This window comes from Ictidomys tridecemlineatus, chromosome 7 (genome assembly GCF_052094955.1).
Source record: "Ictidomys tridecemlineatus isolate mIctTri1 chromosome 7, mIctTri1.hap1, whole genome shotgun sequence".
NCBI lineage: Eukaryota > Metazoa > Chordata > Mammalia > Rodentia > Sciuridae > Ictidomys > Ictidomys tridecemlineatus.
In genome coordinates, this window is record NC_135483.1 from 192,539,535 (window position 1) to 192,566,322 (window position 26,788).

Here is a 26,788-nt window from a genome sequence, read left to right on the forward strand (position 1 = left end):
GAGGAGGGTAAAAAGCCCTGCACCCTGCATGTATGCATCCCTTAGAGAGCTTTGGGATAGGAAGGTAGCCCATAAGGAGAACTAGTTGCTTTTGGTTGGGGTTCACAGTCCAGAAATTGTATTTGTAAACAGGGGATGGTGGCCCTGAGGGTTTGCTGTGATGGGATTTTAAGTCAATTTTTCAAGGCCTCTCCCCAGGAGCTGGCATTCTAGAGAAAAGATTTATAAAATGAAAGCTGCTATAAGAAAGCCAAACTCTTGACCAAGGATTTTCTAGTTTACTTATCAATAAAATAAGGCTTCTGGTGTTTTGTTTGCAGCTAACTGTAGTTAACTGATTAGTTCCCTTATCTCTTTATCCTTTTACCTTTGGAAGGTAGGACATCTTAGAATTTTTCTTTGATCAGAGTGTACTGCTATTTTTGATATAATATAAATAATTTGCAATTTGTGTATTGGGGGGTTGCTGGGGATTGAACCCAGGGACCTTTGCATGCAAGGCAAGCACTCTTCCAACTGAGCTATACATCCCCAGCCTGCAAAGTTTTCAAAACTGAATTCACTCTTTTTTCGGGGAGTGATACGAGGGATTGAACTCAGGGGCACTTGACCACTGAGCTACATCCCCACCCATATTTTGCATTTTATTTAGTGACAGGGTCTCACTGAGTTACTTAGAGCCTCACTTTTGCTGAGGCTTGGCTTTGATCCTCCAGCCTCTGCCTCCTGAGCCGTTGGGAATACGGTGTGTACCATCACACCTGGTGAATTCACTTCTGATCTAAACTCATTTTCTGAGACTTCAGGAACATGTACGTGTAAGCCTTTAGCTTGGAGATCTCCAGAGGTTCAGATTCTGGAACCTTTCCACTTGACATGCACATGGATGTCCACAGTTGATCTTTTTAGGCCTTCCCCAGACCTGCCGCACCCACTGTCTTGCCATTTCAGTAGACGGGCACCTGCCCTTTACCAATTGCTCAGATCAAAGGTCTTGATCATACATGACCCCTGTCTTTCAGACCCTACTTCCAGTTCCAAGGCAGGTCTCTTCAAAATGAATTTGACACATCTCCCCACCTCCCTGCTGCCACCATAGTGTGAGCCTCAGAGCCTGCTAATGGGTCTCCCTGTTTCTGCCCCTGCCTTTTTGCAATCTGCTCAAATCCATCCAGTGGTCTTTGAACACCACCGTCGTCGGGGGGCTAAGGAAGTTTGGCATGATCTCTGCACCTCTCCCTTAGCTCCTCTGTCCCTCGGCATCTGAGCTGTCACCCCCCCACACACACCCTGTGCTTCCTCTCAGGCTTGCTCCATCCTCAGAGGGTCCTTCTCTTGAGTCCACCTGGCGTGTTCCTCATGGCTTTACTTTATTGTCCATCTGCTTGATTGGTTGTCAGCTGCATGAGCAGAGCTCCATAGTCCCTGTCTTCCTGGCATCAGCAGTAGCTGATACATGATTGCCACTCAGGCACTTAGCAGTGAGTGGGCTGGTTGGCTGCTTTGTATTTACCTGTGCTTTGTTCAGGAACCCAGCCGTTTATTCCTGCCCTGACTGGTTGTGGCATGGGGTGTTTGGTTTGCTATGCCATGTGTCTCACAACTTCTACTTTTCCACGTATTACTGGGAACACTAAATGGTTTCTTAGCTAGGCTGATATGTACATGTTTGAAATTCTGGGGTTATTGTTCCATTGTCTAATTGGAGAGGTTTGAAGTTTGATTCCCCCCACCCTTTTTGCATATTTTCTTGATTTGGCTGGTGGTGATTAGTCCTGGACATGATGGCACATGGAATGACAGTCAACTACAAGAAATGGCAGAGCTGAGGATTAAACACCAGGAAGAACTGACTGAATTGCACAAGAAACGTGGGGAGGTAAAGACAACTCCTCTCCCATTCTGTCTTCTCTTTCAAGGGTTCTGTGGGGAGATGGGAGATCAGCCACTTCCCTGGGAATTAGCAGCAGTCTAACTAAATTAGGCATTAAAAGCTCTCTTTGTGGGATTGAAAGAGTGGGGAAACATGAGGAAATGCAAGGTCCTTCGTGGAGAGGTGAGCCATGGTCAAACCACCCAGTTACCATGCTTCAACAATGGTGTGAGAGACACAAGTGAGGAAGCTTTTGAGAACAAAAAGGGGCTTAGAGTTTGATTCACTAAAGATCTTTCTAATACTTATGAAACTTTTTGAGTGTGAACTCCAAAATTTCAGTTATTAGAAGGAGTCCTAGTTGTGTTTACCCTGGATGGTCATCAATGCAAAGCTCCAAATGAAAGAAGACAGTTAACTAGCAGTTCAGCCAAGTTGATGTGAGATCTGGAGGTACACAGGTATTCTCAGCAAGAACCTGGTAGTCACCTAGAACACTTCCAGTTCATCCACATCTCCCTTTGCAAGGGAACAGCAGACAGTTCCTAGGCACATCACGCATGCCCCCTCTACCATTCACTACCTTTGCCCAACCCCTCAAACACACACCTTTCTTTATTAAAAATTACGTGGACAGTCACCCACTATTGGTTTTCAAGTGAGGTTCTTTTTTCGAGTGACTTAGGAGAGTGTTCTCTGTCTCCCAGTTAGCTCAGTTGGTGATTGACCTGAACAACCAAATGCAGCAGAAGGACAGGGAGATGCAGATGAATGAAGCAAAGTGAGTAGAAACTTTTCCTCCTTGGGGTTTGGTGATTGGTTCACATGTTGTGTTTTGCTGTACCCTTTGAATGGGCCTGTAACCAGTGGTAGCCACGCTGCAGCCAGCATGTGTCTTATTCCAGTCAATGCAATCTGGGCCCTTTTTCTGTGCCAAGGAAAGGCAAGCTCAATGCCCTTTGGCCCCTAGGGTCCCAACATTCTCTAGGGAAATAACTGGCCCTTGCAAGGGATCCAGAGCATTTGTAGTCCTCTCATGGTGGCCTTGTGTGGATGTTGGTGTCTTCCTGTAGTGGAGCTGAGGCTATACCGAGAGCTTGGGACTCATGGGTGGTGTGTAAGTGAGCAGGATCATTTTTGATCAGGAACAAGAAAATGGGGATTTGGAATCTTAGCACCATAGAGCTGCAGAGCCTCACAAAAATACCTAAAGTTTCCCTTCTTTCAAATCCTTTTCAAATCCTACTTTTCTCAAAACTCTTGTTACTAGTCATTTGTGGGCAGGAGGAACCTTGCACTGGGTGTTTCCTAATAGGATTGTCCTGCACACTGTGGGTCCAGGTCTGGTGTGTGGCTCATGTTATGCTACTGGGCTAAGTTCACATAGTTGGCTTGCCCCCGTCCTCTGGCTGTAGTGCAGGACTCTGGCCAAGGACACTTCCTCTTCTGATGGCATGCTTTCAGAATTGCAGAATGTTTGCAGACTATCTCTGACTTGGAGACAGAGTGCTTGGACCTACGCAGCAAGCTTCAAGACCTTGAGGTAGCCAACCAGACCCTGAAGGACGAATACGATGCCCTGCAGATCACTTTTACTGCGTTGGAGGAGAAACTGAGGAAAACTACTGAAGAAAACCAGGAGCTGGTCACCAGATGGATGGCTGAGAAAGCCCAGGAAGCCAACCGCCTCAATGCAGAGAACGAAAAGGACTCCAGGTGGGCATAGTCAGTGGTCTCCATTTTCAGCAAAGCAGAAGCTGGTTCTTTAAAAAGAAAACAACATACAGGTGGGGGGTGAGAGTGTACCTGGCCTGTGCAGAACAGAAAACACTAACAGAATTACCAATAGTGAAAGTGAGAATAAAAGAAATTTGCGTTTATAAGAATACTTAATATTGAGCCATGGAATACCTCCCAGAAGGGCAGGGCAGAGGCCTTCTGACCAACAGCCAGGAAGCACTCCCATCCTCTACACTAGGAGTTTGCATCTGTGTGGTAAAAATGAAGCTTTTTAGAAACCTGACCCCTATCCCTAATCTATGACGTCCATGCTCAATGTCCACTGCCTTACATATGCTCCCATTCAAACGAGCAATACGGCTCTTAGAGCAATTTTATCCAGATGTGTTCTGACCAACCAATTCAAAAGCTTTTGGCACCAAACCCATGATACAACATGGGAAAGCTGGGAGAAGGGTATGATTCACCTAGAAAAGCAAAGAAAACTAGCTGATGCACTATTCACAGAAGCCCAGCAGAACTGAACCCTTTTCTAAAATCCCCATACCAGTAGTTCAGTTCTTCATTTAGAAGACAGATTATAGGAAGAATCCTAAGGAGTAACTGAGCTTATGCCCTCCCACATAATAAATCCACTTAGATGGGAAAGGCAGTGTAAAATCAAAGCCTTGGTCAAGTTAGAAAATTTGAGGGACTGTCTGTTTATTTTATGAAGAGTTCCTAAAAAGGAGTCTTGGAGGACCTTCCAAACATAAAAGTAATGATATTAAAGGGTGGCAGTTCAAAATTTTTTAGGTTTCTCAACATCACTGACACTAAAACAGTGAACCAGGAAATGCTCTCTTAAATATCCATAATGGAGTCAATAAGGAAAGATGAGCACAAAGCATAGGTGGTTTATAAGAGCAGACTTGGTTGTGGTCAGTAAATACCACAGAAAGGGGTGCTAGGGGGCAGGAGTACTGATAGTGTGAGGCTGCTGACTGCTTGAGGGCTGTTTGGAATAAGGAGGATCCTACCATTCTGGACTTGAGAGCCCCCTCTTGTTGGACTTTGTCCTAAGGAAGTACGGGGACTTTTTGACAAACATTCGTGATGGCATATTTTTCGTCAGTAGTAAAAAAAAAAAAAGATAGCGCATACCTTGGGGAACAATTAAACTGTGATATGTTCATGCAATGGAATTTTATAAAGCCATTTAAGATTATGTATTTTTTTTTAATATTTTATTTTTTAATTATAGTGGGACACAATACCTTTATTTATTTACTTATTTTTAATATGGTGCTGAGGATCAAACCCAGGGCCTCGCACAACCTAGGTGGTGCTCTGCCGCTGAGCCACAACCCCAGCACTAAGATGATGTATTTTAAGAATACTTGATGCTGGGGCTGGAGATGTAGCTCAAGCGGTGGCGCGCTTGCCTGGCATGCGTGCGGCCCAGGTTTGATCCTCAGTACCACATAAAAACAAAGATGGTGTGTCCACCGAAAACTAAAAAATAAATATTAAAAAATTCTCTCTCTCTCTCAAAAAAAAAAAAAAAAAAAACCTTGATACTGAGGCTGGGGTTGTGGCTCAGTGGTAGAGCACTTACCTAGCATGTATGAGGCACTGGGTTCAATTCTCAACACTGCTTATAAATAAATGAATAAAATAAAGGTCCACCAACAAAGAATACTTGATACCTAAAATACAGTGATATAACTGGAAATATGAAATATGTTGAGTGAAATGAACTATATTCATAACACCCCAGTTTTATATGAAAGACTGGAGGGAATTATATTATTAATGATGTTTGGTTTTGGGGGTAAGATGTTTTGTTTTCTCATTTTATACTTCTATTTTTTCTAACTTGCTGAAGTTTCTACTGTGAAAAAACGAGTTTCTTTATCATTTCTACCTCACATTAACTGTAAGATAGTTGGGCTTATGGCATGGTGTTCTCAGGCGGTGTGAGGGTTGTGAGGGTCGCAGGGTTGGCAGGATGCTGCCAGGTGCCATGATCATCATCACTGAAGAGCCATTGGAAGGAGAAGCCTCTGAGCGTCACAGGGAAAATGATGCTAACCTAACAAGACCGTTATATATCTGCCCCTGTCCTTTCTTCCTCCCTTTGAAATGACTTCCAAGGATTGTGCCCTTAGACTATTGAAGGTGTGGGGCACCTGCAATAGTCAGAATCCCTGGAAGCCTACCCTCTGTGTTGCCTGCTTTCTGCTAAATCCCTCTGTCCTTGTCCCTACTTCTAGCAGCTTTTGTTGAGCTGGGCTGTGATGGAGCACACCTGAGAGCTTTTCATGTTCTGCCTCCTGCAAAAGACCATGTCCCCACAATTGGGCTCAATAGCTGCTAATGCTTTAAGATGCACCCGAGGGCTATCTGAACTATCAGGGAAATACCTGTCCTATCAGCTCCACTGATGAAGGCCTGGCTCAGGTGCTATTCTCTTTTTTTCCTTATCAGTTTTTCACCCCTTGCCAGAATGGGGACATGAAGGTAGAGAAAGGAGTAGGTTTCAGATGGTCTATCAACAAGTGCCATAACTTGGAGCAGCATAACTCCCTCCACATTCAGGTTCTGGTTTTCTATCAAAGGTAGTTTGTGGCTCTCCCAACTAAGAAAGTTTTTGTAAATTGTATATTTTATAATTTTTCCTTTGAGACTTAATTTTCATCCTAATGGAAGAAGCTTTTTCAAGCTATACCTTCATCTTGTCCCAGGATTTTGGTAGGCCACTTAACAGGACTTTTCCCAGTTGGAGAAATTGGCACTGTGGGAGAGGCCAAATAGAAGTTCTAGCGAGTTATTGATTGGAGCTCAAAAGTAGGGCTGGAGTTCCAGGTTGGGGGCTTTCACAGATGAGTAAAATTGCCAAGGAAGGGAGAACAAGGTTGCCAAGGTGAGCTCCTGAAGTTAGGACACTAACTGAAGTTAAGGAGGGGTGGATGAGGCTATTTTACATTCCCAGTTAGCTGTGGATCCCAGTTAGCCATGGTTAGCTTTTGTCAGTTAAAAGTTATGTACACTTTGACAATTGAATTTCATTAGACCTCACTTGCCTTATCTGTACAGGGGAAGTAACAGTGCAGTTAGCCCTCAGAATCAACAGGCTCAACATCTGTGGACTGCTTAGGGAAAAATTGTGGGTTTGTACTGAGGATGTAAAGACCCTCTATTCCTGTCTCTATCCTAACCCATAGAGTGTACCAATTATTTTCATAGCATTTATATTGTAGTAGGTATTATAAATCATCTAGAGATGATTTATAGTATATGGGACGATGTGCCTAAGTTCTCTGCACATACTGTACCATTTGGCATAAGAGACTTGAGCATCTCTGGATTGTTTTATCTGCGTGTGTGTGGGGGGGGTGTTGTCCTAGAACCAATCCCACACAGATACTAGGGGACAACTCTACTTACCTCAAAGGGTATTAGAAGAATTTAATTAATTGATCCATAAGATGATTAAACCATGCCAAGTACAAGTAAGTCCTAAGTCAATCTTTACTATTCTTGATCATGCTGTGGGTGTCTTAATATAGTACTTTCTAAGACTGCTGCAAAAAGCTGTTGTGGCCCTGATCAGCCTTCAATAAACCTGAAGCGCCTTCTGTCCTAAGAGGCCCTGGCCCCAGCAGGTGACCTCCTTCCTTGCTAGTTCACCTACTTCCTCTTATAACATGATCTCTCCTCTAGGCATTCCTTTGAAACCCTTTATAATGGGGAGTATGTTGAGTTTGAGACTTTGGGTGTCTTGGCTAGGGTAGCTGCTGTTTTGTATGCACTGAATGTTCAAATGTGCTATCAAAACTAGCAGTTTATTGCAAGTGAAGCCTCCATGTTTTCCTTACACAAACATAAATGATGAGCTTTTTTTTATTTTTATAAATAGGAGACGGCAAGCCCGGCTGCAGAAAGAGCTTGCTGAAGCAGCAAAGGAACCACTGCCAGTTGAACAGTAAGTAAAGACCAATCTAAACTGTGTTCTTAACCATTTGTCTCTTAAAATTGTTGTTTTATTCCTATATAGTCACTTTAAAGATATTAGAAAAGAAAACTGAAGCCTGGCATGGTGGCACACACCTGTAATCCCAGCAGCTAGAGAGGCTGAGGGAGAAGGATCACAAATCCTTTTTTGAGGCTGGCTTTGAATTCATGATCCCCCTGCCTCAGCCTCCCAAGCCATTGGTATTACAGGCGTGTGCTACCACCCCTTGCAAGGATTGTAATTCAAAGTCAGCCTCAGCAATTTAGCAAGACCCTGCCTCAAAATAAAATATAAAAAGGCCCGGGAATGTGGCTCAATGATTAAGCACTGCTGGGTTCAATCCCCAGTTGGGGGGTGGCGGGGGACAAAAGGCAAAAAGTCAAAACATAATTCTGCCACCCAGAAAGTAACACCCACTCAACCATTTTAATTTTATTTTGGTGGTTTCTGATTCCTCAATTAAAAATGAGGTAGAGTCAAAACTGTTTTAGAAAATATGACTTTCCAAAAAGTTGTTTCTGTTTACACTCCTCAGCTGAGTGTGGATCTAGCTTTCTGTGCTTGGGAGGCCTCATCATGTATCTGCTGTTTTCAAGTGTAGCCTAGTGACTAGGTGAGGCATGATTTAGAGGGCTACAGTATCCTACCCCAGGTCACCCAGGAAGGGCCTGCACAGGGTGCAAACCTGAGAACTTTGGCTAGAGGTTCTTTTCATCTTTGCTTCCTTAAGAGTCAAACCCTCTTTTTAAAGGCTAGTTGGCAAGTCCTAGTATTTTCTCATGGTCCTGGGCCTGTGCAAAGATCCAGGAAATTTAGGAACCCAAGATTCTCTTTGAAACTGCATCATTGTAGGCTCAGTTCATGTTTGGCCCTCTTGCCCTCTGTATAATTCTGTTGTCCTCTTAGCCTAGGTGACTCTCACAAATCTACATCTGTGAAAGCCAGCCAAGAAGGAAATCAGGCACAGCCTTGTTCTCATTATTCTTCTCTACATCCTGGCCAAGAATGTGGAGCAATTATACATAATGCTAGAATAAATAAAAGAAGACAAATTTACTTTGACATGGTTTAACTTGCTTGGTAACAAGTTCTTAAGTATATATTCATATAATCCAGATAATTAATCAAAGAAAAGGAAAAATCTTGCTTTCAAGTTCTTGAGTCCCAATAGTAAGTGATGAAATCTTGGCCTGTTACACTTTAATATTTTACTTCTCCATGAAGATTGTGGCTCAGTAGGAGGTCATTAAAACCAAAATAATTATTGCCTTCCTCCAGTCAGGAAAGACATAGCCTGTAAAAATATGGAAGAGGGGGAGTTCCAGAGGTACTTTGCATCCAGTGGAATAAACAGCAAAAGCAGCGTGTTCCTTTAACAGGTGCTCTCCCTTGGAATGTGATGGATTCCCCAAATGTCAGAAACACTGAGAACTTAAACAAAGCCTTATCCAGAGTCAAATATGAACGGTGATTAGAGTTTGCTCTTGAAAACTATTCTCAGTTGGCATTTTGGATCTGTTTTAACGGGTTTTTGTTTGTTTTGGTGCTGGGGATTGAACCCAGGGCCTCACATGTGCTAGGCAGGCACTCTACCAGTAAGCTACATCTCCAGCCCCAGTGTTCTGGATCTGAACAGGTTAAATGTTTCTTTTCACATTTATCTGTAGTGGGAGAGCTTCCCTTTTCTCTAGAGACCCTTTTACCATATCTCTTATAGCCAAGTGTCATAGGTTGTGATTAGAAATGTAATGGCCTTTGCAGAACTGATTCTCTACAAAGCCCCTGATTATCAGAATAAACCTCTTGCTCCTCGTTCCAGGGATGATGACATTGAAGTCATTGTGGATGAGACCTCAGAGCACACAGAGGAGACCTCGCCTGTGCGAGCTATCAGCAGAGCAGCCACGTGAGTAGATGGGTGAACAGGGGACAAGTGGAAGTTTGATAGCATTTATGGGCATAGCGAGAACATAAATATGCCCACACCTCCAACCCTCTTGGTGGAATAGCTAGCATCTTGTATACCACCATGGAGAACACCCAGTTTGTCTGGTTCACCTCCACCTAATGGGAATGGGAGGGAAGCAGAACACAGGTGGGTGTCTTCCTAAAAGATTGCCAGTTAAACCTTATTAAGCAGAATGACCAGATCTCGGGGCTCAGGGATTTTTTTTTTCCTGTTTGCTAAAGCAAGACTAAAAGAGTGGGGATTGGTTATTAACACTCTGAAATTGTTAGGTCAGTTAGGTTAAATTCCTTGTCTAAGGTTTTGTTTCCAGGCAAATTAGTTCAATATTAGGGAACCTTGTTTCTTTTCAAACTGCTAGGCTGGGTTTTCCCTTCTACCTTCCCATTATTTCCTGGTGGTTCAAATACTGTGAGTTTTTCTTGGCTGAATTTTGGGTACTAAGTGGGAAAAATACTCCTAGGTACTTGTTTTACGGGCTGTTTTAATTGATAATTTGGGCGAAATGTTTCTAAGGTTTAAACCTATCCTCCCCTCCTCTTTAGTAAGCGACTCTCGCAGCCTGCTGGAGGCCTTCTGGATTCTATCACTAATATCTTTGGGTAGGTTAGAAGACCTTCACCTTTCCTTTTTTAAATGTGTGTAAATATACCTAAGCATATGTACATGATTTATTATTTTTTAATTGTACACCAGAATTTCAGTGGTGCAGCAAATACAGATACCTTAATTTTGGCCATTCATGTAGCTTCTTCCTTTTTTCCCCAACTTCTTTCTCTTAATCTCGCTTTGTGCTGATCTTTGGCCTTTCCCTTTAGTCTGTCCGAGTCTCCCCTTTTGGGGCACCATTCTTCTTCTGATGCTGCCAGGTGAAAGTATTACCCTCTTAGCCAAGCATGTGAGTGTGGGTCATTGATAGTCACGCTGATCACGCTGCACTGCCCGCAGTCATCAGATGTCCACGTGCTAACCAGAGTGCTTTGCATGCTCCCAGGAATGAATGCTGGAAGCCCCCCAATCTGGGCAGTAAAGTGGAGCTCCTTGTATAGTCATCATGCTCTTGGCCTCTTTCTTTTGGCATGCATTCAACTCCACCTTGACCACAGTGTATGCTGGGGGTGATTGTAACTAGGCATAGAAATCATCTTAAAATAGTGTTACACAAACACCAAAGAGATAACCTCTGAGCTAGCTGTTAATTTAGTTGGAAAAAGTTCCTAGCAGTTAGCAAGGTGAGTGATCTTACAGGGCAGCTTTTTAGTGCTGTTTGGGAGCCCATGAGTTAGAATGCAGCAGAGTGAGGAATGCGTTGACACACTCCTGTTGCCCTCTGCATGAGGGTGCTGCTTATGGTTTGAAGGGTCTGGAAGGAAAAAGCTATTGACAAAGATAGCCTGCTTAAGCAAGATCATCTTTAAGGCCTTTCTGACGGCTTGAAGAATAGTGATCCTGTGCAGTCTTGTCTAATATTTACCTTTGTGTTATTCTTTAGGAGACGCTCTGTCTCTTCCTTTCCAGTCCCCCAGGATAATGTGGATACTCATCCTGCTTCTGGTAAAGATGTGAGGGTACCAACTACTGCCTTATGTGTCTTTGTAAGTATGCACCCCACCGAGCTTCGTATGGTAACAGGGCCTGATCACTAAAGGGTTATTTTCATAGTTCAACTGAGCTTTCTGTCATTCACTTTTATCAAGCTCTTATACCTGCTTGCTCTGTCCTCTGTGAGGGATTAGTATATTTTGCTTAGCTTTAGAGCACAGAATTTACTACAGCCCTTCTGGGTAATGTTATACTGGCTGTAAGAGAGGATTTGGTAGCAGGAGGGATGAGGTAAGGGAAAACTAATTAGGGTTGGTGAGAAATCAAAGTAATTCATGTAATTGTAGTCACCAGATAGCTGCAATTTAGGGTGAGATTCTAGCTAGTGATCTGTTTTGGAAGTCTAACAGGGAAGCTCTTGGTTTCATAAATTAAACCCTTGTTTGTATGACTTCCTACCACTAAGAGCTTATGATTGGAAGCAGGATACAGCCCTGGGCAGAAGCCACTGTGACACCAGGACTGTCATCTGGAGTTCAGAGCTGGGTCCTGGTACTAATAGATAATCCTTATCCCAGCCAATGTAAATGAACCAATCTGGCAAATGTCAGGTATCTGCTAGGGCCTAGCAGATAAGCTAGGTCCATTACTTCTCAGTAAAATTTTATAATTCACATACATTAATCTTTGGGTTTGATCAGTACTCATGCCAACTAATTTTGTAGAAATTCTAATCACCAAATGTGATGTGTTGTTGTGGGAGAGCCACAGATAGTTTGCAGTGCTAAACCTAAATTTCCTGGCTTCCATACTCTCCATGAGAGCACTGGAGAGGGAAAGAAGGGGCAGCATGAAAGCAGAGCCAGAGTTGGGTTGACACTGGTGTGGGCCAGGTATGGCCAAAAGAGGTTGCTTTCAGAAGAGGGAAGGATTTGCTAGAAATATAGAATGGCATTTAGGTTGTGGGAGCTTTTAGTTCAGGCACCCTGAGGAACTTCCTTAGGTAATTCCTCACAGTGGGCTGCCTAGTGACTTCATTGTCAACTAGCCTGTATTGGAGGAGGAGTTAGATTGGGGAAGGGCTTCTTCCCATTCCGATCTCGCTCCTATGATTCCCCAACAGGCCTGAGCACTTCACAGTGGTCAATGATGATTGGTAAAAGGTCTGATTGCACTGAATGTCACAGTCCCTTCCTTGCCCTCAACTCCCAGCAGCCCATTTTTCCCCCCAGCACATTAAGTCATGTGTATGGGATAGTGGAGCAGCTGACAATCAGGGATTTTGTCAGTGTGTGTTTTGGAGAGTGAAATATTCACAGCTGACTAGTATCCAACAAAACACATTACTCTGGAGCTTGATGAGTGGCAGGCAGGGTGTGACAGTGCATGATCTCAAGTTTTCAATCTGAGACCTCAGGAAAAGAAAATTTATTTTGAAAAAGGAAATGTCAAGTTCCCTGTCATGAAGATTTTCAGCAGTGGGATATGAGGGAAAGTGGGAAACCAAATCATCAAAGTGCTGCTCAATTCCGAGTCGATTAATGGAGATGCCAGTAGCAGTAGCTCTCTGCCCACACTTTGCTGGGCTTGAAGCAAATCACAAATGACATACTTCACCCAGAAAAATTTCTGTATTCACTGTCCTATTAAGAGAGTGAATTATAGCGATGCCTATTATTCCCTCTGCCCCTTTTGGGGTGGGATGCTTTGTTGCCTGGATTGTGTTCTTACCCTGAACCATGTGTGCCATCTTTTGAGCTTATATTTCTCTGTTTATGCCAGTCTCACATTTCCCAAAGGAACTTTTTTGCAGATGAACAAAAGTAGGTTTCAAAAAGTTAAGAAAGCTTGGCAGAGATCATACTGGTTGATAAGGCTAGATTTGTTTTGTTTCAGAAGAAATTACATAGAAATCTACCAGGCTTGGAAATGCATGCCTATAATCCTAGCAGCTCAGGAGAATGAGGCAGGAGGATCTCGAGTTCAAGACCAACCTCAGCAACCTAGGGAGGCCCTAAGCAACTTAGTGAGACCCTGTCTCTAAATAAAATACCAAAAAGGACTGGGGATATGGCTGAGTGATTCAGTGCCTTAAAGTTCAATCCTTAGTGTCTTGACCCCACTCAAAAAAAAATAATAATAATAACTACTAAATAGAATCCCCATTGTAACATTAATGCACATCTAGGAATAGGACCAGTGTCTGCTTAGAGTAGGACTTATCAGGAAAGCTTTCTTAGCCAAGTGCAGTAATGCAGACCTATAATCCAAGCTGCTGAGGAGGCTGAGGCAGAATGATCACAAGTTCAAGGCCAGCCTTGATGACATAGTGAGACCCTATCTCAAAATAAAATTTGGCTGAGGGTTTGGTGGTAGAGTCATAGCCCAGTTGTAGAACACTTGGCTAGCATGCATGGGGTCCTGGGTTCAAGCCTTACTACCAAAAAATAATAATAAAAAGAAAGCTTTATTTATTATGAGAGGCAGTATACTACATATTATTCAGATACATAGTATTTAGCATTAGTAAATTAGTAATAGGAGTAGATGTAATATCTGGCTCAAAAGAACCATTTGGTTCTAGGCTTGCTTTTAAGCTAGTAGGGTATATACAATTCAAAGTGCCATTATTCTTAGAAGAAATAAGATTAATGCAAAGACCAACTTAAGGCAAATTATCTACTAATTTTGCTTTTTAAGGTTGTAGTGCAACTAAATAAATGAAGCTGTAACTCTTAAGAATAAAATGCGACTAGAACCTTAGAAGACCTTGGGCCAACAGTCCACTTTAGATTATAGTTGGCTCCCCCTCTGTTTAAGGATGTGTTTTGCCTCGAGTTAGGTGTTGAGTGTGTATGTGTGTTTTGGATTCAGGAATAATACTGATGGAACTTGAAATATGGTGTTGTAGGATGCACATGATGGAGAAGTTAATGCTGTACAATTCAGTCCAGGTTCCCGGTTACTGGCCACAGGAGGCATGGACCGCAGGGTTAAGTTATGGGAAGCATTTGGAGGTAAGAGCTATTGGTGGAATGTGGTTGCCCTTGCTCTCAGGCACTTTGAGTTGTTTATCATCTTAAAGCATACAACTTTTTTTTATGTAAGAAACATCTGACCAAAGCATTTTTACCATTTCAATTTCTCTTTATATCTGAATGCATGTTTGTTCTTATTTTTCAAGCAATGACTAGAAAATACTGTTATTGTGAATGTTTATCTCATATAGTAATCAGAACATCAGAACAAAATAGTACCAGTTTTAGAAGGAAAATAAATCTTTATAATTAAACTGTACATCAAGCTGTGGTTTATACGTTTGTTTCCTCCTTCCTCCTCCTCCTTCCCCCCTTCTCCTCCTCCCCAGGCCTCCTCCTCTTCCTCTTTCTCCTTCTCTTTCTCCCCGCCCCCAATCATAATGCCAGTGACCATGACCTAGATAAAAAGAAGCCATATCTAAGCTTGAGTAAAGGAAAAAGAGGATTATTACCTGGAAAAGACGTGTTGAGACAAGTGGTATTCATGAAAACATCTTTTAGAATTCTGAAGGTGGATGTAGTCCAGTTTTGACATTTTTGAGATTCAGTTTCATGTACATATATTGTCACTGAACTAAATGTAAGTAATAAGATTTTTATTGGAACTGGAACCACTTTGTCAGGTTTCTATAGTTGTAGCATATACATTTTCACTGTCCCCAATAAATAGCTTTGAAGTGCCTTTGTCTGTATTAATTCCTTTGATCCTTAACAATAGCCTCATGTGGTTAGAAAGGTAGTTCTTACCCTTTTTTGACAGATGAAGACAGTAAAACTCAAAGAGATGCAACATAATTTGTGTATTTGATATACACAGTTAGCATGTGGTGCTGAGTATTGAACCCGGGCCGCACGCATGCCAGGCGAGCGCGCTACCGCTTGAGCCACATCTCCAGCCCCCACAGTTAGCAAATTACATGGCAAGTGAGTAGTGGAGCCAGAATCATATAACTTGAAATCACTTCTCCCTAGCCTCCCCACCCACTCCCCGACTGGAGATCGAAGCCAGGGTATTTCACTGCTGGCTTACATACCCAACACTTTTTGAAGCAGAGTCTCACCAAGTTGCTAAAGCTGGCCTCAAACTTAACACTAGTCTTTTCTGTGCTCTAGAGGATTACCACTTTTGATGTTTGTTTAAATAGATTTTAGTTTAAATAGATTTATTTAAATAGTTTAGTTAAAATAGATTTATTGGTGAGCACTGTACCTGTCTCGCCTTTGATTTGCCAGAAAGTGACTCAGTTTAAAAAACAAAAACAAAACAAAAAACCTTGGCTGTGATAGCCTGTTGAAGCCCATGGAAATTTTTGTTTTGCCCAGAATCACCCTGGTAGAGTGGATGCTAATGGCCAAAATTGTTATAAATAATAATGAAGCCCTATTAAGAAAATAAATATTAGGGGATTTGATTTATAAAATTTTAAGCAGAGCTGGGGGTGTAGCTCAGTGGTAGAGTCTCGCCCATGGCCCGCACAGGTGGTGGAAATGGGGTTCCCCTCCATGAAAAGAGCTGGATGAGAAATAAAGCTAGAACAACAAAGAAACCCATCTTCGGAGCTACTATGAGGGATCTTCTTGGCAGAGCAGAGATAAAGGTCATATGCATTGGGTGGGTGATGTGTTGTCGTGGGAGAGCCACAGATAGTTTGCAGTGCTAAACCTAAATTTCCTGGCTTCCATACTGAGAGAAGATCCTCATGTAATTCATGGAGGGCTTCCTGCAGTAGAGCATTTGCCTAGTGTGCATCAAGTCCAGGTTTGATCCCCAGCACCACAAAAATAAAGTTGAACAACTAGTCTATTTTGATTATGCTTTTGCAGTTAATTAAGAGTAGTACGAGACATTTTGTTTACTGTCCAGTCAGTAAAAAACACCTCTGAGAAGATTAGAGGGGTGTGGGCAGGGCTGCAGGAAAAGTGCCATCAGCCCTGTTGGTCAAGGCAGGAATCATTGGCTCTTGGTTGGCTTGCCAGTATCCCAGTATATGCAAAGCAACTTTAAGGACAAATCCCTAAAGCTCCAAACTGAGCCTTTTTGGCTTTCTACCAAAATTTGAAAAATTTCTTTTCAGACCTTAATGAAAATTATCACACCATAGATTCAGAATTTTGGTGATCAGAATTTCTACAAAATTAGTTGGCATGAGAACTGATCAAACCCAAAGATTAATGTATGTGAATTATAAAATTTTACTGAGAAGTAATGGACCTAGGGGCTGGGGATGTGGCTCAATCGGTAGCGCGCTCCCCTGGCATGGGTACGGCCCAGGTTCGATCCTCAGCACCACATACAGACAAAGATGTTGTGTCTGCCGAGAACTAAAATGTAAATAAAATATTTTAAAAAAAGAAGTAATGGACCTATATAAATTCTGTCTTTAGCTTAATTTGACATTTTTATAAAATACAGTTCTTTGTAAAGGGGATTAATAATTCAAAATGTCTTAGAATATTTAATAATATGCTAGAATATGCACCCATTTAAATGTTCATTGTTGTTAGAGACTAACAATATATTTTGTCTCTTACATTCTATTTGTCCTATTGTTTTATTCTGTAAGGGTGCAGGAAAGTTTCTATTTGACAATGTAAATTGACTATCATTGTGCCCCATCAATCTCATTATCAACTTTCTGTCTTTTCTAAATCTTTTCCTTTTATACAGACAAATGTGAGTTCAAGGGCTCCCTGTCTGGTAGTAATGCTGGAATTACAAGCATTGAATTTGATAGTGCTGTAAGTATCTAGTTTCTGTGGTTTTGGAGATTTCTGAAAAGTTAGACATCTAATTATTAAGAAGTAACTTGTTTCTCTGCCATTTTTCACATCTTAAGTCAAATCCATGTTAGAGAAAGGTAGAAGTAGATTATAGAGCTAACTGGTCTATCAACTCTGATATTATAATTCTGTTACTTAGTACCTCCTGCCTTTGGTACTGGGGATTGAGTCTGGAGTGCTGTTCCACCAAGTTACATATCCCCAGCCACTTTTTCATTTTTTGTTTTGAGATAGCGTCTTACGAAGTTGCCCAAGCTGGTCTTGAACTTAGGGATACAGGCGTGTGCCATTGTACTTATCCTACTCAGTATTTTTAATTCTATTTTATTGTTATATTTTGTGTGTTTAGATCCTGTGCTATAGGGGCACCATATGGTCCTACCCTTCAGTAAATTGCCATTTAAATGAGAGTGGTTTAAAAGCATTAAACTGCAAGTCATTGTACTAAAGTAATGTGTAAAATAGGAATGAACTGCTCACTCATCAGCATTTCAGAATGGGGATTAGGAAACAAAATAAGCCAACTGGGCACAACTCCAGGTAATCAAAGGTTAGATGCAAAAAGCCCAGTGCTGAAATTGCAGGGAGAGGAAGCAAAGAGAAGATTAGAGGTAGGACTACTAGTGTGCAGTAGCCAGGTGAGGTGACAGTGTCTGCTCAAGAGTCCTTCTATCTCTGTCATCTCAGGTGTCCTTTTCATATCCCTACTTGGATAAGGGTCCTCTGGGACCTGGAATGTCTTGTGCAAAAACCCATTCTGGAGAGAGAGAGAGAGAGATGTCCACATCTGCTGCTTTTATCAAGCTAAGAACTCATTCCCAGGGGATGAGCACTGGTGGTTAGTTGTCTTTGTGCCCCTAACACAAACTGTTAGCTTTTTAACCCAGTAAGTCCCTAGTTATTATGAATATGTCAAGAGAATTGACATGGATGCATTTTTAGGTGAGCTCATATATATTATTATATTAATGTGTATTAGTGGACATTGTCATTATACTATTATTCCTCTTATGTAATTGTATTATCCCATTATGTAAGTTTTTATAGGTGCTTCACATCTTGGACAGTGGAACAAAAATGGGTTAATAACCACTCCTTGAGTTAATTGGGTAATGATAAGGAAGTTTGACTGGAAAGTTAGATGTAGGTCAGAGTATATCTTGACTCAGTGAAACCATGTGGAGGGTTTTGCATATGTTTGGCAAATGCCCTACCACTGAGATCTATCCCCAGCCTTGAGAGGTTTTCAGAAACAGATATAGCATTAAATTCTTCAATAATTGACATTGAAGACTGAATTGGGAGGGGCAGATCTGCAGTGCCTAGCATCCAGTACTTCTGCAGACTTGATTTAGGTTGGGGCTGAGGTGCAGGCAAGAGAGGAAAGGGTCTAGCTGGATGCATGGAAAGTAGGTGGTCTTGGAGGATGGGTAGTTGGGAGTTGAGCCCAGGGACGAGTAGGTGCTTCTGGGCTTTCTGCTTGGATTGTATGTGGAGAATTTGTATTTGCTGCGTAGGGTAGGTGATGAGGGGAAAGGTGAGCGTGGGAGACTGAGTTTCATTGAGCTTTAGAAATCTCAACATTCCAGTGAAATTGAGTGATTTCAAGAGGAAAGCTTAACTTGAAGGGGATCTGTAGGTTGATAACACATTGGTGGTGATGGTGTTCAGATCTGGTGTGTAGTTTTAGGCATCTAACCCTTTTTGGACTTGATTATTAGGAAACTTGTTTCTTGTGAACTGAATTCCTCTACTTTAGCTAAAAGTTGTTTTTTCTTTCATTTATTCCTCTAGGGGGCTTACCTCTTAGCAGCTTCAAATGATTTTGCAAGCCGAATCTGGACTGTGGATGATTATCGATTACGGGTAAGGCTGGGTTAAGACAAGTATAATGTACAAGCCATGTGGTTGTCAAGGCACATAATACAGGAAAATGGCAAATGAATAACTAGGGGGCATGTGTGTGCTTCCCTGAAAATCATACTTGATTGACACTTTTCTCCTTGGGAAAATTTGTTTCTACTTACTCCCATATTTTGTCTAAGATTCAATTTCAGCATGTTTGCAATAGACCCTCCCATGTCCATGGAAGACTTGAGGATACTCCTCCTGTCCATAAGGACTAGGTACTTTTTATATAGATATCAATTTTAGCTTAGCTTTATAGATTTTAGCATCAGCATATGAATTGTGATTCACCCTCATAGAGTAAGCTGGAAAGTAGAAAAAGTACAAATGGGTGTACTTATGATAGATGTGAATGACTCCTGATGCTGGAAAATAGGAAACAGGTGTAGAAGTAGGCTCAGATGTTGAGGCAGTTTGCATTTGAGCCTAACTTTGCATCCAAGACAAAGATCTGCACTTAATGGTTATAAGTTTGACACAGCTATTTTTGTGTCAACTACATAAAAAAATGGCACAATGTTAAGGAACTTCTTGAATCCACTGGGAGGTGGGGAGCTCTATTAGAATGGTCTATTAGGTAGATTCCTGGTGTTCTGATTGGAGGGTGCCTGGATGAAGCTAGGTGAATCTTTAGAAACAGAGTTAACACTTTAGACTTTCTGTCTTCCTTAAAGCTGTGTGGAAGGTGAGCAGTATTAGGTATAGCTAGTATCTGAAAAGTTGAAATTCTTGATTGTCACTTGACAAAAGATTCTCAGAAATGCAGAGCAGAGCAGGCTGGGGTTGTGGCTCAATGGTAGAACACTTGCCTAGCACGTGTGAGGCACTGGGTTCAATTCTCAGCACTGCATATATATATATATATATATATATATATATATATATATGTATGTATGTCTGTCCATTGACAACTAAGAAAATATTTTTTAAGAAAAGAAATGCAGAGCAGAGCCCTAAAGGTGATAAAAGATGAATGCGTTGTGTTTTTGTTCTGGATGGAGGTAGAGGAGGAATTTTAGTCTTAAATAACCTACAAAGGGGAAGGAGTCTAAAGTCATGCAGTTAGTAAATAATAAGGTTAGCGTTTTAATTGAGGTCTATGCTCTTTCCTACATTCAGCTGGTCTATATTATTCAACACTGAGAATAGAGCAAGGCCATCTAATCATTGAAGAGGTACCAATAACCTTCCTTGATCTTAGGCCCTGGAGGAGGAGGGAATCTTTTGAGAGTAAACCATTTGTGCAGGATGGTATTTTTCATTCCTAAGTTGCATACAGATGGCCTTCTAGCTTTGGCCCTGAAATATCAAGAAGGAGGCCTAGGAAGGTAGACCTAAAAGACAAAGGCCAGAGTATTGGGCGACTTTGTCCAAGTGAGCAAGGTGGAAAGATGGACCCACTCCTCCTTGGAGAGAGTGCCCACAGGATGCTGGTGGGCAACCCCTACCTTCACAGGCTGCTGTTGATGGTACCATGTCAGAACTGTACCCTCCTTTCAAGACCAGTTGGTACTGAGGGCCTTGACCTGTTTTCAATGGCGTCCCATCCCTAAGTAAGCATTTGAAGATCTGGAGGCCTTTTACAGTGGATTCTCTACCCAGAGAATACTCATGAAACTCTCAATGGGTTCAGGAAACAAAATAGGGTCCCTGTTTTCTAAAGTTACATGGTACTCGGTGGTGTAGGACTTCAATCCATCAACTTAGTGAGACCCTGTCTCAAAATTCAAAGTGCTTGGGCTGTGGCTTAGTGGTAAAGCACCCCTGTGTTCAATCCCTGGTACCAAAAAAATCTAAAAGTTACTGCACAACTACCTGGATGCTTATTTGTCTTGAGGAACTAACTGAGTTGAATACCCAGCTGCTCACTTCTGTAACCAATGTGGAAAAGTACCTGTTATAAGGATCGGCTCCTAGGTAAGATGTAGTTTTTAATTCAGAAACCTCAGCCAGTTTGTGCTGAGAAGAGTTCTTTTTGTGCTGGAGTTTTTTTGATCTTACCAGAAGTTTACAGATATTATCAAATAGTTTGAAGAAAAATACAGTAGAATATAGAGAATAGAAGGTGACAAGAGGTAGTGCATACTCATAGGTATTTTTCAATATTTATTCTTCCCATCCCCATTTTAAAAGTTGAAACCCTTAGCTTGGTGTGGCAGTTTCACTGAGACCTGGCAGTAGGAATTGTCAGTGCACTGATGAGCTGGATGGGTGGGGTGGGCTGCTCCTTCCTTTGTCCTTTCATTTCTGCTTGTGGGATGTGGGTGTAATGGCTTGAGTTCCTGGACTCAAGGAGGTTTTTTTTGTTTGTTTTTTTGTGTTTTTTTTTTTACTTTGAAAGAAAGCATCAGTGATCAGTGAATACCTTTTGAGTTTTTGTTATTTGCTGCCATTTTGGGGTTTGTTTTCCCCTTGGCAGTTCTGGGGATCAAACCCAGGGCCTTACACATGCCAGGCAAACCCTTTACCACTGAGGCACGTCCCTGGCCGGTTGAATACTTGTTGAACTTTTGGAATTTTTTATGTATAAAAATGCCAGTCCCATTGTGAAAAGAGGTCGATGATGAGTAGTAAAAGGTCTGACTGCCCAGGTCCCCTCCCAGCATCCTGAATGTCCCCAGCTGCCTCAATCCCATCAGGCTCCAGTGGTGCCACAATGGGCCAGAGAGCAGCTGACAGGCAGGGATGGCTTGAGTCTGTGTTCCCTGGTGAGCCAAGGGAAGACACGGTGGTTGCATCCAACAGCTTAGCCACGAAGGGCAAGGGACTTTTGGTTGGGAGAGCTGGTATCTGTGGCTGTGATCTGACGTTTTCAAGCTGAGACCTCTGACGGAAAATGCCCCAGAGCTTTTAAGTATGTAAAGTTCTTATGCTTCCTTTAATAAATAATGTCTGCAGATAACCTGTCTAACCTCACTGCAGTGGTACTGGACAAAATCCAGGCTTTTAAACTCTTTTATTTTGATATAATGGAGATTGATTTTTTTAAAAAAAAATCAAGAACAGAATAAGCAGGTGTCTGTAGTAGAGCTGGGGGTGTGGCTCAGTGGGAGAGCACTTACCTAGCAAGGGCAGGCCCCAGATATGGTCCCCCATGCCCACTCACCTGCCCCTTTCTTTTCTCACCACCCCCACCCCTTCCAAGGACAGGGAAGGACAGGGAAGTTTGGTGCTGGTGATGCTAGGGTTTTATTTAATGCTATTGGGAGATTTATCCTCTTAGTCTTGAAACCTACGTTAGCTTTCTGTTGCTGCAGGAAAATACCTTGAAGTAAGCAGCTTAAAAGGAGGAAAGATTTACTTTGGCTTGTGGTTCCAGAGGTTTCAATCTCGGGTTGCTTGGCCCTGTCACCTTTGGCCTGTGGTGGTACAGCACATGATGACAAGAGTGCATGGTAGAGGGCCCCACCCATTCACATTTTGGCCAAGAACCAAAAAGTGAGATGGGAAAAGACCAGGACCCCAGTATCCCCTTCAGGGGAATGACCTCGACTTTCCCCATCTATGACCACCTCCTGAAGCATCTGCACTTGCAGTAGTGCCATAGGCTGCAGACCAAGCCTTTTAAACATGAGCTTTTGAGAGGCATTCAAGATCCAAGCTGGGGCTGGGGCTCAGTGGTAGAGTTCTTGCCTAGCATGGGCAAGGCCCTGGGTTCCATCCTCAGCACCACATAAAAATTAATTAATTAATTAAAGATATTGTGTCCAACTACAACTTAAAAAAAAAAAAAGATTCAAGCCATAGAAAGATCTCACCTCTTGACAACACCCAAAGACAGAGACTTCCTGGAATTTTCTGTAAGCTACTCAGACCAGAAATGTTGCTGCCTCAATGAAATTGCTTCATAGGAAATATGTAGCCTCCTTTGTTGAGACTAAGTGAATGAACATGCCTCCTGTCCTATGTTTCCTGCTCTTTACCTTCCCATCGTCTTGGAGTTCCTGGTCGGATCTCAGGGTGTTTTGAGATTGGCTCTGGAGGATTGAGTGCCTCCTGCTCCTCCAGCATGGCCAGCTGGTTGCACCCCAAGGCTCACAGTGGCTATTTTCTTTCCTAGCACACACTCACAGGACATAGTGGGAAAGTGCTCTCTGCTAAGTTCCTGCTGGACAATGCACGGATCGTCTCAGGAAGTCATGACCGGACGCTCAAACTCTGGGACCTTCGCAGCAAAGTCTGTGAGGAAATTCAGTCTCTCTGTGTATTCGTGTAGACAGTAGTCTTGGAGGTGGTGTTTCTGAGCTTGCATTTCATGTGGTACACTGTGAAGTTCGGGTTCGGTTTCATATTAAGAGGGGCACTGAGATAGTGGCAGTTGCTATTTGAGGTTTCATTTAAATAAAATTTCATTTAAATGGTAATTGTGATAGTTGAGTGGGTAGAGTGTAGCAGTGTTGTATACATAGCTTTTTGGTGGCTATGCTTGATGAATGGTGTTTGATTTTCTTTCAGGCATAAAGACAGTGTTTGCAGGATCCAGTTGCAATGATATTGTTTGCACAGAGCAGTGCGTAATGAGTGGACATTTTGACAAGAAAATTCGTTTCTGGGATATCCGGTATGTCACCCAAAAACTTGGAGGGGGAGCAGACAAAAGTCTGTATGCGGTAGAGTTGTGGGAATGTGTCGTAGGTGGGTTATATTTTTTAAATCTCAGGAAATGGCAGAAATGAGCTCTAGGATACCAATATCTTAACAGTATGCTCTCTCTTCCTCACTGCAGTGTCAGCTGCTGGGGTTAGCCTTCCGTCGTTGCACATACACCATGGGCAGGCCCCTTGTTGCAGAGATGACAAGATACCAGCCTGTCTTGGGCCAATTGAAATAAAATCCAAGGGACAGATACACAAGTCAGTGAGCAGTGTACCAAAGTAGACATGGCTGCCTCTGTCCAAGGATGTTATGATTAGTCTGGAGAATTGAGAGAATAGCTGAGGCAGGAGGATCACGAGTTCAAAGCCGGCCTCAACAACTTAGTGAGACCCTGTCTCTAAATAAAATGTAAAAAGTGGGTGGGGTAGGGATGTGGCTCAGTGATAGAGTGCCCTGGTTTCAATCCCCTATACCAAAAAAAAAAAAAAAAAAGTAAGTGGGCAGGAAGTGGAGGGCGTGGGCCACTGGGATTGATAGGGTAATACGAGTTGGGATAAATTTCCATAGGCTGTATGAGTTGTTTCCAGACCTCTCAATCCTTTTTTCTCCCCCTATCCTTTTTCATTTTATTTTGAGACAGGGTCTCTCTTTGTTGCCTAGGCTGGCATCTAGCTTGCAATCCTCCTGCTTCAGCCTCCCCAGTAGTTAGGATTGTGGGTATGAGACACCACACATGGCTGTGTCTTTGTCCTGGAGTCATTAAGTGTTAAGAAAGGACATGATTACTTCACAAGACTTTAGTAGATTACTTTGGTGTCATTTGTAGAGGTCATGTTGGAATGCAGGGCTATCAAAGAGTTGATGAGGACCTGAATCCAAGGCAGTAGAGGGCAAGATATAAAAGGGCATCTGAAGAGAAATTTGACGTTGAAACATGGAATTTTTAGAGTTAAATTGGATAGATGTTGCAAGTCTCCTAGTTCACTCCCTAATTCAACTGTTAAAGATTCCAAAGCAGTAGTGCGGTATGCCTCAAGTTACAGATTTAGCAACAATAAGAAAAACTTCCTAGTTACAGTAGAAAATAATTCATTAGAAGCTTACAAAAATATCACTGTGGAGCTGGGCTTTGTGTGGCACTTGCCTGTAATCCCAGTGACTTGGGAGGCTAAGGTAGAATTGCTAGTTCAAGGCCAGCCTCTTAGACCCTGTCTCAAAAAGTACTGGGATGTGGTTCAGTGGTAAAGCACCCCTGGGTTCAGTCCCCACTACAAACAAATAAATCACTATGGAGGGGTCAGGACTTCCCTTGGCTGTGGCCCTGTCTACCCAGGGGACTGTTCACTGACCTGTGTAGACTAGGGCACAAAGGACAGGGGAAACAGCAACAGAGAGCCTAGGGCAGCTACCTTGGAGTTTAAGGCCAAGCCAAACTGAATATGGTAAGATGCCAGTAGCAGACTTCCCAGCCCACTAAAGCAAGGTCTCTTCCACACTTATCTAAAAGCACAAGTTGTCATTAAAATGGTACTGATTGGAGCTTGAGGTGCGCTTATGGTAGAGCATGGATTCAACATGCACGTGAGGCCTGTTTGATCCCAAACACCAAAAAGAAAAGAAAAAGTAATACAAATTGGATACTGGCTGATCAGAAATTCTGATTGCCATGAAAATTCTTCCCAGATTCAGAGTTTTAATACTCAAAACTACTAGATAAAATCAACAGAGGAGGCCCAATTGATGGGAAAATAACAAAGTTGTCCCTCTGAGCCTGAGAACATGTTGATTGCTGTTGGATCCTTGACTTGCAGCACCTTCTCTTCTGTGTGACACAGCATCCTAGTTAAAGTAGAGACGTTCTGACCTTTCTATGTTAGGTTTCTCAGATTTTTCATCTCCCTTAGGTCAGAGAGTGTGGTTCGAGAAATGGAGCTGTTGGGGAAGATCACTGCCTTGGATCTAAACCCAGAAAGGACTGAACTTCTGAGCTGTTCCCGTGATGACCTGCTGAAAGTCATTGATCTGCGGACAAATGCCATCAAGCAGACGTTCAGGTAACAGAGTTGAGGGGTCTCTCAGGACCCTGGCCCTGTCTGCTTCTGTCCCACTAGCTGAGCTTTTGGGGTGACAGTGCCTATTGTTTGTTTCAGTGCACCTGGATTCAAGTGCGGCTCTGACTGGACTAGAGTTGTCTTCAGGTTAGTAGCACTGTCCCAACCCAGCTTGGTTAACCTCAGGTTAGCACATGGGGTTTTCCTGCTGGGGAAGTAAATAGAGCTGGATTTGTCCAGGGTGTGAACTAGAGCATGCAGGAGTGAGCCTGAAGATCATTCTGGGTTCACCATCAGTGTCTCTTCCCTTCCTAATGTTCCTTTTGCAGTTGCACAAACTTAAGTGGATTGTGCCCAAAAATAATTATTGCTTGGTTCTGGGTGGGCCATCAGATTCCCCTTCCATTACCCACCCATTTATTCCAGCCTGTTGGAGAGCTTTAGGGGAATGGCAGGAAAGCCCTGGAAACTTGGTGGAACTGAGCTGGCACTTGAGAGATGGCAACTCAAGGTGGTCTCTAGTTGCCCTTTCCTCCTATCTTCTCCCATATACCATGCTACTCCCAATTGTGTGTCCAGGATCATCACCTGTACTCTGGAGAAGCATCTCTACATTTGATGCTTCCTGTTCCTTTTCTACTTTCAACTGAACCATTCAGCAAGCAAATTGGGAACTGTCAGCTGTTTGGAGGTTGGCTTTTGGCCTCCCTATGTGTTTCCTGCGTCTGATAGATGGCTAGGGACTTGAACCCCCAAGAAGTAATGAGGGTGTCCAGAGAAGTAGTTGCATGCTTGCCTCCTGTGAGGAAGCGTTACCTCTTGGGAAGAGGGTCATGGGGATGCTGAGTTGGGATGGGGAGCTAATAACTTTTGTTCTCTGTCTCCTCAGCCCTGATGGCAGTTATGTGGCAGCAGGCTCAGCTGAGGGCTCTCTCTATGTCTGGAGTGTGCTTACAGGGAAAGTGGAGAAGGTTCTTTCAAAACAGCACAGGTATGGCAAACCTGGTCAGCACATACACGCACTTTCCCAAGGTTTGAAAGCAGGATCTGTGACTTCGTTCTAGGGTTCATGTCCTCTTTGAGCTTCAGACTCAGTGGGCCCCTCAAAGGCCGTGGTTGTTGGCCATAGCCGTCAGTACAGCAGACAGAGGAAGTTACTCGAGATGCTCCAAGTAGAGCCATTAAATGGTGGCTATTAGGAAAAGTCGGGGAAACACACCTTCCCTGTCCCCTTTCCACTTCTCTCTTCTCCTTACTCTGTTCCTCTCTCTCCCTTTCTTCCTTGAATCGCCCTGT

The 26,788-nt window shown here is 42.8% G+C and overlaps 1 protein-coding gene and 2 non-coding genes across 8 annotated transcripts in view; all 3 read left to right on the forward strand.

The window, feature by feature from the left end:
* Atg16l1 (autophagy related 16 like 1) overlaps nucleotides 1-26,788 on the forward strand; it is a 36,815-nt gene that overhangs the window by 7,999 nt on the left and 2,028 nt on the right. The window contains exons 3-18 of one of the 6 annotated variants that reach the window (XM_005326414.5): nucleotides 1,774-1,879; nucleotides 2,581-2,654; nucleotides 3,338-3,589; nucleotides 7,515-7,580; nucleotides 9,430-9,516; nucleotides 10,122-10,178; nucleotides 10,395-10,445; nucleotides 11,069-11,171; nucleotides 14,030-14,135; nucleotides 16,825-16,895; nucleotides 18,732-18,803; nucleotides 22,906-23,026; nucleotides 23,301-23,406; nucleotides 25,346-25,495; nucleotides 25,592-25,639; nucleotides 26,382-26,483. In XM_005326414.5, coding sequence (XP_005326471.1) covers nucleotides 1,774-1,879; nucleotides 2,581-2,654; nucleotides 3,338-3,589; nucleotides 7,515-7,580; nucleotides 9,430-9,516; nucleotides 10,122-10,178; nucleotides 10,395-10,445; nucleotides 11,069-11,171; nucleotides 14,030-14,135; nucleotides 16,825-16,895; nucleotides 18,732-18,803; nucleotides 22,906-23,026; nucleotides 23,301-23,406; nucleotides 25,346-25,495; nucleotides 25,592-25,639; nucleotides 26,382-26,483 — 1,572 coding nt within the window. The remainder of the gene's footprint in view (nucleotides 1-1,773; nucleotides 1,880-2,580; nucleotides 2,655-3,337; nucleotides 3,590-7,514; nucleotides 7,581-9,429; nucleotides 9,517-10,121; nucleotides 10,179-10,394; nucleotides 10,446-11,068; nucleotides 11,172-14,029; nucleotides 14,136-16,824; nucleotides 16,896-18,731; nucleotides 18,804-22,905; nucleotides 23,027-23,300; nucleotides 23,407-25,345; nucleotides 25,496-25,591; nucleotides 25,640-26,381; nucleotides 26,484-26,788) is intronic. The other 5 variants (XM_005326415.5, XM_078018259.1, XM_005326416.5 and 2 more) reach the window with 5 other exon arrangements.
* On the forward strand, nucleotides 12,260-12,531 carry LOC120883827 (small Cajal body-specific RNA 6). The gene has a single exon (XR_005726017.1).
* Nucleotides 21,401-21,670, forward strand: LOC120883826 (small Cajal body-specific RNA 6). Its single transcript, XR_005726016.1, has one exon.